Consider the following 15,825-nt stretch of genomic DNA (forward strand, 5'->3'; position numbering starts at 1 on the left):
GCTGCCCTTGCCGTTCCACATGGAAGTGGTACAAGTTTGGAAAGTGCTGCCGATGGAGCCTTAGGGAATTTCTGCTTGGGGATGGGGTGCCAGTCAAGTAGGTGCTTTGTCCTGGATGGTGTCAAGCTTCCTTAGTGTTTTTGGGGCTGCACTCATCAGGCAAGTGGGGAGCAGTCTATCACACTCCCGACCTGTGCCTTATAGATAACGGACAGGCATTGAGGAGTAGCCTCTGACCTGCTCTTATTGCCGCAGAGTTACATGACTAGTCTAATAGAGCTCCTGGTCAATGATGGCCCTTAATATTGATGGTAGGGATTCAGTGATGATGATGCCATTGAAGGTCGAGGGCAATGGCTAGATTCTGTCTTGTTGGAGATGGTCATTGTGTGGTTTCAATGCTACTTGCCACTTTTCAGCCAGACCTGGATATTGTTCAGGTCATGCTGCATTTGAATCTAGACTGCTTCACTATCAGAGATTGCATAATGTTCAATGCCATTTATGTAATCATCAGCGAACATCCCCACTTCTGACCTTATGAGGAGGGAAGGTCATTGTTAAAGCAGTTGAAGATGACTTGGTCTAGGACACTACCCTGAAGAACTCCTGCAGAGATGCCCTGGAGCTAAAATGACTGACCTCCAACTACAACATCTTCCTACGTGCCAGGTATGAGTCCAACTGAGTGGAGAGTTTTCTCCAATTCCTACTGACTCCAGCTTTGCTGGTGCTTCTTTAATGGCAGGCTTGGCCAAATGTAGCCTTGATGTCAAGGGCAGTCATTCTCATCTCATCTGTGGAATTCAGCCTTTTTATTCATGTTTCAACAGAGGTTGTAATGAGGGCAGGAGCTGAGCTATACTGGCAGAAACCAAATGGAAAGTCAGTGAGCAGGTTATTGTTCAGCAAGTGCTAATTGTTAGCACTGTAGATGACACCTTCCATCGCCTTCAGAGTAGATTGATGGGCTGCTAACTGCCTAGGGCAGAGTTGTCCTGATTTTCTTTTTACACAGAGGACATACATGGGCAAGGTTCAACATCCTTGCGTGGATGTCAGTGTTACAGCTTGGCTGGGGGAGTGGTAAGCTCTGGAGTACAAATCTTCAATCCTATCGCTGGAACGTTGTCAGGGCACCACAGGCTTTGCATGATACATTGACTCCAACTGTTTCCTGATATCACCTGGAGAGAACTGAATTAACTGAAGATCGGCAGCTGTGAGGCTGGGGAGCTTTGGAGGAGGAGGAGATGGAACAGCCACTCGGCACTTCCAGGTGAAGGTTGCTGTGAATGTTTCAGCCTGAGCTTTGAACTAATGGGTTGGGTTCCTCCATCAGTAAGGATGGAGCTATTAGTGGAGCCTCCTCCTCCTCCTCCAGTGGGCTGTTTAATAGTCCACCACCATTTACAACTAGATGTGGCAGGTTTGCAGAGCTTCGAGCTGATCCATTGGTTGCAAAATTGCTTAAACAACTGTTTATGCTGTTTGATCCCAAGTAGCCCTGTGCTGTAGCTTCATTGGGTTGATTCCTTATTTTAAAGGATGCCTGGTGCAGCTTCTGGCATGTCCTCCTGCACTCTTTATTGAAGTGGGCTGAGCTTCTGGCTTGATAGTAAACGGTAGAGTAGGTACATGGTGAATCAGGTGATTGCAAACTGCGTTGGAGCACCATTCAGCTACTGCAGATACTGCAGAGATAGGTGGGGGTAGTGTTAAGGAAGCTGGAAGTCTGCAGAAGGACTTGGATAAGCTGGGAGTGTAGGCAGGGAAATGGTAGATGGAATGTCATGTGAGAAAGTGTGACATTATGCACTTTAGTAGGAAGATGCGAGGCATAGATTATTTTCTAAATGGGGAAAGGCTGCAGCAATCTGAAGCATAACCAGACTTGGGAGTGCAAGTTCAGGGGTCTCAAAGTTAACATGCAGGTTCAGTTGGCAGTTTGGAAGGCAAATGCAATGTCTGCATTCATTTCGAGAGAGCTATAAAACAACAGCTGAGGTGTACGACTGAGGCTGAGATGTACTACTGAGTACTCTGCACATGGAATACTGAGAGTGGCTTCGGGGCCCTTCTCTGCTCTGGAAGGTGTCCAGAGTAGGTTTACAAGAACGATCCCAAGGAAGGTCTGTTCTAGTCACATATGGAGAGGTTGAGGACTCAGGGTCTGTACTTGGAGTTTAGAAAGTTTGGTGGCGGAGGGGGCGGGGGTGGGTGGAGAAGCTGATTGAAACTTTCAAAATAGAACAGATGTGGAGAAAAGGTAGCTCCCTAGTAGGGGAGATTGGGCCCACAGAACACAGCCTCAGAGTGATGGGATGACCTTAAGAACTGAAATGAGGAGTGGTGAATTTGTGTAAGTCATTGCCACAGAAGACTGTGGAAATCAGGTCATTCATTGTATGTAAGACAGAGATGAGTAGATTTGTGATTAGTAAGGGAATCTGAAGGTTACAGGGAGAAGGTAGGAGAATGGGGTTGAGAAACAGGTCAGCCACGATTGAGTGGCAGAACGGACTCAACAGGCTTATTGGCCTAATTCTGCTCCTATATCTTCTAGTCTTATGGAAATGTCATGATCAGTACATACTGAATGTAAACAGAGGCCCCCAAGGAGAAAAAGAATGCACTCAGGACACCGTAAACCTTAACAGGATACATCCAGGGATGGTGATGTGTGGGATATTGTGTGTAAGGTACAATTGTGTGTGCATGGTTGCGACAGGCTGTTGCTTGACTAGTCAGACGGCTCTCTCAATGGTAGCACTAGTCTTCAGATGTTAGCAGGGAGAATTTTGCAGGGTTGACAAGGTGTTTGTCACTGTTGATTCCAAAGCTCTAGTTGATTCCAGGTAATCTGTACAGTTTCATTCCTTCTGTCATTTCTAGTGGTTGATATAACCAAATAGCTTGCCATGACATTTCAGAGAGCAAGTAACAGTCAACTGTATTGCTGCGAGTGTGGAATCACACTAGGCTAGACCAGCAGCTAGCTCCCTTAAAAGGGAAGCATTAGTGAACCAGATAGGTTTTCACAGTTTTAGGATTATGATTTTTATTGAATTCAAATTCCACCTTCTGCCATGGTGGCTTTTGAAACCAGGTTTTCTGGAGATTATAACGCACAAGAGAAAATGCAAGATACAACTGTCTGCAGATGAGAAGGTTGTGAAGTGACCTCATTTCAACAAGCAAAATGATAAGGGTAAATACTGAAAAAATATTCCTGCTACCAGAAGAATACAAAATTGCAAATGAATAATTCTAGATTCCTTATCCTGAGAGAAGGATGGAGACATGATTCCCCACTGAGAGGGTTGTGAATCTTTGGTATTCTCTTCTCCAGCGGAGTCCTAATACAGTCAAGATCCAGATCAATAGGATTCTTGGGCAGAAGGGAGATCAAGAAACGTGGTGGGAAAGTGGACCTAATATCGAAGATTAGCCATGATCCAAGTAAGGACACAGCAGACTCAAAGGGCTGCTCTTATTTATCTACATATGTTCGCAATGAACCACTTAATTTTTGCAAATTACAATCATTGATGGTGTTTTTTAGAGACACATGGGTTTAGACAATGTTGTCTTTTTTTTAAAAAGCACCTCCTTTGCCTCTCATTAGTTTGGGCAAGAGACTGCAAATTTCCTTTCCAGGATAGGCCATCTCACTAATTCATTGCTAGCTTTCAATTAAATCTGGGCAGATCCCCCTTTGCGTGTACCCAGAGGGCGGTCAGGCCTCAGATAACCTTTTACACTCCCAAATGGCTGAACTGCTCCTCTCAATCACTGTTTTTTTTTAGATTAGATTACTTACAGTGTGGAAACAGGCCCTTCGGCCCAACAAGTCCACACCGACCCGCTGAAGCGCAACCCACCCATTCCCCTACATTTACCCCTTTTACCTAACACTACGGGCAATGTAGCATGGCCAATTCACCTGACCTGCACATCTTTGGACTGTGGGAGGAAACCGGAGCACCCGGAGGAAACCCACGCAGACACGGGGAGAATGTGCAAACTCCACACAATCAGTCGCCCGAGTCGGGAATTGAACCCGAGTCTCTGGCGCTGTGAGGCAGCAGTGCTAACCACTGTGCCGCCCCACTGTTCAGTCCCTCCCGTGACCCCCTACTGCCTCCTGTGTGTTACACAACTTGCGTTCACTTACATGATGGACTGCTGTCATATAGCATTCAAACAAAGCTGAAGTGCAGCAATAAAGTGTAACAATAAAAAGGAACATTAAAACACCCCAGGAGACACACAAGCAAGAATTACAGCAAAGGGGTGAGAGGACATTAAGTTACTGAAATACCTTCAAACCAGAAAGTAAAGATTGTTTAAAATAACTTCAAAAAGAGAACTAAACCTTGTACTCTTACAATTCTTTAAATGTAGAACAATGGCTCAAGACATTTCGCATGGTTATTATGTAATAAACTTTAATATCAAGCCATAGAAGATGATATTATGGCAAATAGTTAAAAGGGTGGTCAAGGAGATAAGTTTTAAGGAGCAGTTTAAAAGAGAGGTGGGAGGGGGGGGGAAAAAAAAGAGGAAATTCCAGAATCTTGGTAGTTAAAGGCACAGTCATGGGAGAAAGTGAAACGATGTTAAGGAAATAGAAATAGACAGATAGATAGGCTTACTGACAGAGCTGATAAGTGTAGTTAAATATGGAACCAGTTTTGAAAACACATCTGCTTCAATTTCAGAGAGTTACTCGAGATCAAAAGAAACTAAAGTAGGGGGAAAAAAAAAATATTGTTTTGTTCCCCTCAAGGGGAACACCATGAGATATTTAATTAAGACTCTGGGAATTTTTGTTTAAACACTTACTGTGGCTGGATTGTTTTGTAGTCTGGGATTTCCACTTTTTTCTTTCTGAAGAAAAACCAGTAGATTGCAAACCCAACAATAAGGGAGAACAGGAAGATGTCCAACGTACTGAAGAACGATTCTTCCACTGCCACTGGCGACTCACCAGCATTGTCTGCTGCTGATGCCCCAAACTTCCCTTCAGATGAATCCATGTTGACAAAACTGCCAAAACAAGAAATAAAATGTCAGTCTTACGCAAAGATGATTTCTGCTTTTAGTTCAGTTTTCCCAACAAACTTGCTCTGTGGCCTAGTGGCTATACAAAATCGCACTTGTTGAGCTAAACCATGAGACAGAGGGTGTGGAGGATGAAACAGAATGTTTCTACTGGTCAGGGAGATTCAAACTAGGGGTTAACAACAAAAGGATAGACAGGCAATATTAAAAACATGAAATTTTGGAGAAAAGTCTTTATCCAAACAAACAGCGATTGCATTGTGGAACCAGCTATCTAATTAATGCTGAGGCAAACGATATCAGATGTATTTAAGGAGCTCCTAGAAAAGTACAGCAAACTTTGTTTTAACTGGCACCTTTGAACCAGCAAATAAATGCTGTCCTTTAACTATGGCAAAGTTTACTATATTATTCTGTCCAATTACTACAGATTTTTAAAAAATCTATTTACTTCAATGTAAATATACTTGTTCAATTGAACAGTCACATGAAATGTCAACAGTTGATTCGACTTTGAGTCAATTTCTCCTCAAATACTGTGACCTACTGCGGCATGCGAGTTGTCAGTTGAGAGAAAAGGCTCTCTGCTGGTAAGTTTTATATAAGGCAAGAGTGAGTACTGCAGATGCTGGAGATTTGAGTCAAGATTAGATGGTGCTGGAAAAGCACAGCAGGTCAGGCAGCATCTGAGGAGCAGGAAAATCGATGTTTCTGGCAGGAGCCCTTCATCAGGAATCTGCCCTTCCTGATGAAGGGCTCCTGCCACAGACGTCAATTTTCCTGCTCCTCGGATGCTGCCTGACCTGCTGTGCTTTTCTAGCACCACTCTAATCTTGACTCTAAGTTTTATATAAGGCCCAGTTGCATTGTTATTGAAGTGATTTATGCTGTATCACAGTGATGTATATACCTCCTGCATTACATTTCTTTATGTTGTGTGCATTTTTACCTTGACTATGTACACCACTTGATTATCTGAGGTATTTGATTAATCAGCACATTCCTGGTTTCATAGGTGCCAGATAATAAAAGGGTTACTGGGAGGGAATAAGGAGTATGAAGATATGCTAAGGTTCGAGGAAGTGGGGCAAGGGAAAGTGCAGTTGGATTCTAAACAAAAGCCAAATGTCTACACTGTAAATTCTATTCAATACTCTCTATGTTAAAGAAATAAAAACCCAGTTACAATGAACCCAGCCAACACATCACCTGAATTTCTTCCTCCTGCAATATTTGGTAACTAAAATTGTAGAAGTGAAAATGCTGGCTTTACATTGCTGGCTAGCAAATTTAGGATCAATTAGCAGATTTTCACATCCTGCTGCACTTTAACAACGGGAGTTGGGGCACTGAACACATGCCACAATTCAAAGCAGATTTATTCAACAATGACATGGCAGTTTGAACAGGGAAGTGACTTTTCACAAACTCAAAAACCACAACAAAAAACCCTTATTCATGAATCAATGTTTCTGAGCTCCAATACTCTCAACTATGTTAAACCCCAAGTAAAAGCCACAGCTGTCATAGAGAATTGAAACTTCAAGCAGGCACTAGAACACTATGATGAAAAGACAAACAATAACACTAGACCAGAGTATCACTGGGGAGAAACAAGGCAATTTGTTGGAGTTGGATATCTTGGACTCATTACGGCGATTCACAAGAAATACCAAAGTAAAGGATAAAACATTTTCATGAGTCAAAACAGGCACTTTGTGCACCTGCCTTTCTGTCTGTAAGGAACACAACTCTGTCTATTAATATGTAGCTTCCAGTACACACAATTGTACCACATTGAGAGTCTGCCTGAGCATCAGCGACAAAATCTGAAAGATGGCACCTCTGACAGTGCAGCTCTCCCTTAATGCTACATCGAATTGGGAGTCACATAGAAGGGGGGGGGGGGTTTGATCCTATAATCTCCTGATTCCAAAAAGTGCTAACTTGTGAACTATGGTTGACAGGCAGCATAACTGAAATAAAACGCTGACCAGTAGAAATATGAACAAGCTTAAAAGGAGAAATATTAAAAATTATTTAATATATTAAAAGAGAGTCACCAGTAGCTTAGCTTGAGTGTTATCTGTGGTAAATTATTCACGTTAGGTTAGGTTAGATTAGATTAGATTACCTACAGGGTGGAAACAGACCCTTTGGCCCAAAAAGTCCACACGAACCCTTTGAAAAGCAACCCACCCATTCCCCTACATTTACCCTGACTAATCACCTAACACTATGGGCACCTGACCTGCACATCTTTGGACTGTGGGAGGAAACCGGAGCACCCGGAGGAAATCCACACAGACACGGGGAGAATGTGCGAACTCCACACAGTCAGTTTCCCGAGCCGGAAATTGAACCCAGGTCCCAGGTGCTGTGAGGCAGCAGTGCTAACCACTGAGCCACTGTGCCGCCCACTAATGTGATTCAAAGAGGGACATTGCAGGTATTGAATGTACAGTAATTCATCTTACACAGTACTGGTATAGAAAAGTCAGAAAGTTCAAGCATGACCAACACAGGAAAGTTGTGTTCACTAACTCAAACTGATCAACAGACGTGTTCAAACCATATCGTGTGTCTTCATTGTAGGTTGGCACCTTTATTTGTTATAGCAAACCTTCTCATTTCCACCCCTCCATTCCCATTCCATAAGAATGAGCATACACACTTGAAGGTAAGAGAACAGCATGGGTGATAAATCACTCCAGAGTCTTGAGCATAAAATCTCCAGCTGTCTGTAACTACTGTTGACGTAGCTCTGCATTGGGTAACTGAAGGCAGAATGCAACCTCTGCTTGCTTTTCTGCTCAGCTTTACTTCAACAGTGCTGAGTCACGCCAGACAAGCAGTTTTGCAGTACCAGGAGAAACACAAATCATCTGTCCGAAGTATTCAGATCGCAGACCTTTGCCCAGAAAATCTGAACAGTAACCTGCAGGTGGTGATTAATTTAACTCCATATACGTGCTCAGGCAACCACTTCAGCTGTAAACATCTCCCAGACTAAAGAACAAATAAAGATCTGTTAGCCTTGAGAATTGTGTCTATCCTATATAAAGAGGCTTTCAACTACTGGTCAACTGTCATCACTGGTCTGCACTGAAAAATGAACCTAATGTAAAACAAAATCCAGAACCTAATGAGAATTATCAGTAGCCACATTATAATACAACATTAACTTGCCAGATCAATTTTAAAGAGCAACAACCAGGGAAATATAGAACAATTGAAAAGTTAGAGCACAGAGTGAGGCCATTCAGTCCATTATGGCTGAATAACCAGCTACTCACTCTAATCCCACTTACTGGTACAGTCAGTCAGTTCTGCTATATCCGTGTACAATCATACGTTAAGGAAATCACATAATAACAGCACTATTTAAACTAGTGGGGCCGGAATCGCATTGCAACCAATACACGCTTTAAAACTTTAGAAACAGTGATCCAATTCATCAATCGTGTTATACTGAATTTGTGTTAATGAAACGTGTGTTATAGCAGAACACACATTTCAGAAGCAGGTTCCTTTTAAACGTGTTTGTGTCTCAATCAAAATGAGTAGCGAACTCCAGACACCCACTACTCTCTGGATGAAAAAGAGATTTTCTTCACATCTCTTCTACTCCACCTAACACCTGCAACCCCTTGCCTTTGACCTCTAGACTAGGGGAACGCAAGTTTTCTGTCATTCCATTCAAGCCCCTCATTTATTTGTATACTTCAAGTAAGTCACCCCTCACCTTCCTCTGAGGGAAACAATCCAAGCCGGTTCAACCTTTCCTCATTCCTACAATTTTCAAATCCTGAAATGCTTGTAAATCTCCTTTTGTACTCTCTTAACAGCATTATATCGTCCCAGCAGTAGTGACCGGAACTATACACAAAACTCCAACAGTGGCCTAACCAGTATCAGATTTTCAGCATCACATCCCTGCTCTTGCATTCAATGCCCAAGGAAGGTAAACATCCCATAGCTCTTTACCACCTGATCTACCATCTTGCAAATGCAGGGACCTGCGGGTGTATCTTTCAAGGTCTCATTTTCTCTATCCCTCTCACTATCATCCCACGAATTGCATTTTCCTGCTTTCGTTGCCTCCCTCAAATGTATAATATCAAAATTCTCTGGATTTAAATTCCAGTCACCATTATTTCAACCAAGCCATTGATATCATGTTATAGTCAATAACCGTCCTTGTCACTGCCGGCTACCTGGCAAATTTTTGCACCATTTGAAAATTTTTCAACTAGGTCTCCCACACGTCGCTGCAAACCATTACCATCTTCGACAAACAGCAACGGGACCCAAAACCAAGACAGCTGAACACCACTAGAAGCTATTATCCACTCTCAGAAACATCTGTCGACCATTACTTGTTATTTCCAGACAACTTTGCATCTCCACCAGGACTGAATTAGGCCAGTAACGGCAGACAGTTCTGCTAGCTGTCCTACAGACTGGCAAAAACATAAGGGTCACTCGACTTGAAATAAAAAAATGCGGTCATTTATTTCATTACTATTTAAGAGTTTGTGCAAGTTGACTACTGCTTTTCCCCATGTTATTACAATAGCTACGAGGAGAAAGTGAGGTCTGCAGATGCTGGAGATCAAAGTTGAAACTTTATTGCTGGAACAGCACAGCAGGTCAGGCAGCATCCAGGGAACAGGAGATTCGACGTTTCGGGCACAGGCCCTTCTTCAGGAATGAAGAAGGGCCTGTGCCCGAAACGTCGAATCTCCTGTTCCCTGGATGCTGCCTGACCTGCTGTGCTGTTCCAGCAATAAAGTTTCAACCTATTACAATAGCTACACCAAGGAAAAGTACTTTTTGGCTACAAAATGCTTCCTGCAGTCATGAATCAGTACTATTCAAACGTTCTTTCATACCCAGTACACAAAGTCAAAACCTGCACTCTTATTATTGTAAAGCTAACCACTGACTAGTTCCACATTTAATAATTACACTTCAAAATGACCCTGGGCTAAATGCAGTTCAAAATTGTCACGTGGAAGTTATTTCCCAACTTGAACAGTGTCAGCAATTTCCACACAGGTCAGCACGTTACTGTGACACAGCACTTCATGTGGGCCTTAGTCACTGAAATTCTTTGGGCACAAGATTAGGAATCATCTGGCCAATTGATATCGCAGGAATTTATGCCTCTCTCCTCATGAACTAACCTGAGCAAAGGAGACCTTGATCTTCCATTTTTACATTTCTCTTTATTACACAAAGTGATAAAAGGGAAAATGAACTGGTTACACAATCACTTTCTAGGCACATGCTGCACAACAAGGAATTTGGACACGTTATCACAAGATCCTATACAAATTTGGTACTGTGCAATCTTCGCTTGTTTTTAAATAAGGGAAAGGTGAATTCTTTAGTGGTGCCCCTACTCTTACTAAGCTATTAGACAGAGTCCATGACCTATGTAATTTAGAGTTACATAGTGCAGTTACAGTAACAGGAGGTCTAAGGTGTTCCATGACACACATTAAAGCTGACCTGAAAGGAACTGGTAAGGAAGCATACGTTGGTGGAAAAGGGAGCATTCAAGAGGATCTATGCATTGAGGCAAGGTTAAAAACGTTTTTTTTCTTTGAGAGGGTGGGAATCTTTTTAAAAGTTATTTTTATTTCGAAAGCGCTATATCTAACCTAGTTAGCTTGATGTCAACGCAGATGAAACTGACCAGAGAAAACTTTTAAAATGCACTCATTTAATAAGTGACTGGCTCTGGAGGTAGACAAACAGGATCGAGACCTCCGCAAAAATAATGTGCAATTTGTCAGTCACAGAGCACGGAAACAGACCCTTCAGTCCAAACGGTCCAGGCTGACCATAATCACAAAGTAAACTAGTCCCACCTGCCTGCTCCTGGCCCATATCCCTCCAAACCTTTCCTAAATCATGCACTTACCCAAATATCTTTTAAATGTTTTAACTGTACCCACACCCACCACTTCCTCAGGAAGTCCATTCCATACATGAAACACCCACGAATAACATTTCATTTTTCAAAGGAAAAGTTTACCATTGAACCTTGATATATTACGTAAAAATCCCAGAAATCCATACAATTGAGGACAACAACAGAAGCATGATAAGTTGATCAAGGTCAAACATGCAAAGCTGAAGGATACTGCACTTCTGATAGAATAAAGTTTGTGGTTCCAGTTATTTTTCTGCCCAGATATTTAACTGGAAAGGTGTTTTTAAATTAAAGAATTTCACCAAGTAGAACATGTTTTTCTACATGAATGACTGACTGATAGACCAGCTATGACATGTGGATAGGCTAATGCATTGCAAGACAACAACTATTTGCTGCTAGCTAAGTGGAAGCTGCTGATAGCCAGGTTCATAGTCTTAAAATCAGCCCCATAACCAAGGGACCAATAAAACAAATTCAGGTAAAAGGATATTCTGGTTTTTCAATAACTCAAGAAATCATTTGGAAGAGTTGGTCTTACACAAAAACAAATCGGTATTAGCTACAGTATTAAAGAAGCCGATGCAAATCTGTAGAAGAATTAATAACCTCAAGCAATCTGCTGCACTATTGATGAGTGGCACTAAGTGATTGGATTTATGCATGGAACTTGCCTTTGCCAGACTTCAGAGAGACACAGTAATAAAAGAAAAGCTGCCATCCCAATCACGCCATGAGAAGTTTAAAATCCGTGAAGTGTTGTAAATATGCATACACCGATTTCTCATCCTCTTCCTCACACCATCTTCCTCTGGTCATACAAATGTGGGAAATAGGAGATATTGGCCATTCAGCATCTCAAGCCTGCTCTGTCATTCAACTAGATTAGGACTGATCTTCCTCAGCACCACCTGTAGAATCAGGGGATCTCTGCACTGAATATACTCAGTGACTAATGGGGCTCTTCAGGTACATTACAGCTAAACTGGGATCGGAAAGAAAAATGGTTATTGGCTATGAAGGGAGCTTGGGAGTACCGGGGGGTTGAAGGAGAGAAAAAGACTAGGTTTGACTGCAATACTTTTCCTCATCAGCTCATCCCCACAGATGAGCTTTGCTGACATTCTGGATTAAGGCTCCTGCTTGAAGAATGGCAACAGCCTTTTCTGGAGGACAGAGCTGAGTACAACTGTCTGTAAGCATTAGTGGAAGGTTGTGGGGGTGGGGGGTGAAGAAGAGAGAAAAAGAGAAAGAATTTTTAAAAATGAAATAATACTTGTGCTGAATATGCCAGCCATGTTGTCACATTGGACATTTGAATTAATTTATTACCACTTGTACCTAGGTACAGCAAAATATTTTGATTAATATGCAGTACAGACAGATCACACCATGCAAAGTGCATTAGAACAATAGGACAGAGCGAAGAGTATAAACGTTAAAGCTGCAGAGGTGGTGTACAAAGAACATGATCAACATTTAAATTTAAAATTCGAGAGGTCCATTCAGATGTCTGATAACAGTGGGGAAGGAGCTGTTTTTGAACCTGTTGATAGGTGTGTTTAAGCTTTTGCATCTTCTGCCTGACAGAATGAGATTGGAAGAGATTATAGCCGGGTGGGAGCTGTCTTAAATGATGTTGGCTGCCTTCCCGAGGCAGCGGGATGTACAGATGGAGTCAATGGTCAGCTCCCTTATCCGAAGAAGGGACAGAGATATCCAACATGGCAAAGCCAAGACTCCGATACTTAAACAACATCATAAGTGTTCAAGGTTCTATTTCTCTAACTTGGTGGAAAGAACGAAGGGTAGGCTGTATCAGAGTTCACATCTCACTGACGGGCAATGAATTGCAAGTTGGCAATTCTGACTGATTGTTAGATGTCTCATATCTGAACACGCAAAACCAAGTTTCTTCCCCCAAACCTCCGGAGTAATTAACTTAAATAGTACAGATAAGTCAATGGATAAGTCAAAGCTCATCAAAGCCTCATGAGGCAGATTGCCAGACTTCAGTTTGAATATCCTGCTCTATGGCTGAAACCACTGGCATGCTCCATTTAACATGGATGAGAATAGGATAAACTAACCAATCACCTGACTGGAGGAAGTTCTTTGCAATTTCTTTTGATTAGCCATTATTGATAAATATAGCACCCATGGAACTAATCATACTAGTAGAAAAATGTTACAAAACCGCACACCATTTGAACAAGACAAAAAAAGTCTTCAAAGTGTTGGCAGAGAGCAAAATGGTCAAAACTCTGGTGCGATACAGCATGCACCAAAATTACAAGTAAGCATTTTCAACCCTGAAGCAGTCGGAACCACATCGAAAATGGAGATCTGCTCTTTAAGTTCACTCTGGAAATCAACTGCAAATGGATGGTAAGTAATTTTAAGGAAGTGGTAACAGATCTCGAGCTTCACTGACACCAGATGCTTGGCGCACTCCTTTTCAGACATCAAAACAAGCAAAGCTCATGCATCATAATTTGTGCTGCCTGTTACACTATATACACATTATCAGCATCAAGATTCACCCAAAAAACAAAAGCAAGGAATGTCAATCATTCCATTTCAGGTCATCCATTCAGAAATACCACTGAGCCTCAATTCAGGGTTTCAGCTTCCATCTTCTCACCGTTTCAAGTATTGCCATTTTTCTACTAAAATATCTTCCCCAAGTTCAATCTTCCATTAGCTTGATTCAAAGTATTTCCCTTCCTACTGACATAGTTTAGATTGAAGCAAAGTTCTAGATTTAACTTTTCAGTATCTGGTGCACCAGTGTAAAAACTACATTTCAGTCCCTTAGTCTCTCAGTTTTGAATGTCAGTCTCCTAAACGAGGGGGCTGTGGCTTTGAGACGTGAGCACATAATCTACTGTAGTATTCAGATAGTGCTCTCTTTCAGAAGAGACAGCAATTGAGGCTCTATCTGTCCCCAGAGAGAAGTGTAACGGACCTCATGGCATCAATTCAAGGAGCAACTGGAGATTCTCCTGGTGCCTTGGACAAGAGTTATCCCATCAGTCAATATTACTAAAACATTATTTGTGTGTTCTTGTTTTGTACAAATGTGCTGAAACAGTAACATGTTATTGCCTTCATGGTGCTTTAGGATGAATGGAGGCTTTGACAGATGACTTACAAAACTTGTTGTTTCTTCCTTCTTTGAAAAGGGCACTTTAGTCCAGGCCTCTCTCACAAGAGAAGTCTTAGATGCTGGAAATTAGACCATGGCTCGGAGCTCAGAAGCCTGCTTTTTTCTCTTGCTGACCGGAGATAACCACTACTCTGAGATTTGATAGGTGGTTAAAACTATATTTCAATTTTTTTAATATAAATCCAGAGGCACTGTAGGCACGAAGTAATAAATATGCTCAATTATATTGTCGATATGATTTAGTAAAGTCATTTTAGTTTGGACCAAATGGGCAGCATAACCCGATAAACCTTAGATTGATTGGAACAACATAGTATCCTTGCTGTTGGTTTTCATTTCTCAACCGGAAAGCACTTAGACCCAAGGAGATAGTCTATTTTTATTCACTCTGTGGACATATGCCAGTGCTTACGCCCCATATAAGCTTCCCACTTCATTTCACCCTATAAACTTAAACCTTTCATTCCTTTCTCCCCACCCTCCCATTTAGCTTTCTCTCCAACTTTCACAACATGACAAAATGCAAACCCCGACAGCTGCGACCAACGACTCGGCTGCTTTTGGAGGTGCCCTGCATCATGGGACAAATGCAGTGCAATGTGTGATGGGCAGTTTAAAACCCTCCCCAGCAAACAGCGGCAATGACAGTCCTGCGCTTACCCGCAGACTGCTGCTTCAGGACTAACACCTCGGTTGTGGCTGCAGCTTATCAGCACGTCGAGAGCAATTGCTTCACTTACTGCAGCTTTGGACAATGTGAAGGGAATTGATTCGCAGATTGACTAATTGCAAGTGTGACTAATAACTGTGCATGTAGTTGCACTGTTGAATACAGCCCTCTTCCGCAGCGTGGATTCAGAAATGATTCCAGAATAATAAAAAGGAAGAATGGAGCAGAATATTGGTATTGTATAGATATAGTATTAGATGAGCAATCAAAATTAATTAATTGTGTACTACTCAGCAACCCAAAGCATACAAAAACGAGTACTCAGATAACACCAATAACATTTCCTCTGGGTTTCTACTGTTTCAATCGCCAGTCTTTCACTTTTCAGCAGGATTCCAAAACTCCAAAGTTATGGTGACTAAGTAAATGAAACCCCAGGAAAATGATTGCAAAGCATCTCTCCAATGGGAGAATTGTACCTGGTGCATAAAAAAGATGGAAGGCTCTACTCAGTTTATGTATTAATTTAACCGACAGGAGTCTCAGCAGCATAGGAGACGAGGGATTCCACCCCCCCCTCGCCCCACAACAACTGTTCCAATTCCCAATCACTGGAAAAAAGGTGCTGAATGGCTAGATGTACACAGGATTGAATCCATAGGTTCGCCCAGCAGCGAGGCTGCTCATCCACACTAATGATCAAAATTTTCAAGTTATAAATGACACTTGGAGACATTACCAGTTACAGGCAAAAGTGGTGCTCCCATGAGGGATCAATATTTTTTCCCCCAGACAGGGATGAATGAAAGGAAATTTTTATTTAAAAAGTTGCTTACAATAACTCTCCATTAGTTTCCTTCCTGAATACAAATGGTGTATGACTAGCATTCACTGTGCATTGTGTACCTAACATTTGACCTTTTAAGGAGTTTTAATTGCAATCAGAAACTTGGTAATCTACATGTCACATTATAA

At 41.9% G+C, this 15,825-nt stretch overlaps 1 protein-coding gene across 6 annotated transcripts in view; it reads right to left on the reverse strand.

The window, feature by feature from the left end:
- The window catches only part of LOC122564141 (NADPH--cytochrome P450 reductase-like), a 74,720-nt gene that overhangs the window by 40,734 nt on the left and 18,161 nt on the right, over positions 1–15,825 (reverse strand). For 3 of the 6 annotated variants that reach the window (XM_043718760.1, XM_043718765.1, XM_043718762.1), the window contains exon 2: positions 4,849–5,052. In XM_043718760.1, the coding sequence (XP_043574695.1) occupies positions 4,849–5,052 (204 nt within the window). Of the gene's footprint in view, positions 1–4,848; positions 5,053–5,614; positions 5,638–7,318; positions 7,337–7,741; positions 7,884–15,825 lie in introns of those variants that run through there. The other 3 variants (XM_043718766.1, XM_043718764.1, XM_043718763.1) reach the window with 3 other exon arrangements.

Source organism: Chiloscyllium plagiosum, chromosome 28 (genome assembly GCF_004010195.1).
Source record: "Chiloscyllium plagiosum isolate BGI_BamShark_2017 chromosome 28, ASM401019v2, whole genome shotgun sequence".
NCBI classification, from domain to species: Eukaryota; Metazoa; Chordata; class Chondrichthyes; order Orectolobiformes; family Hemiscylliidae; genus Chiloscyllium; species Chiloscyllium plagiosum.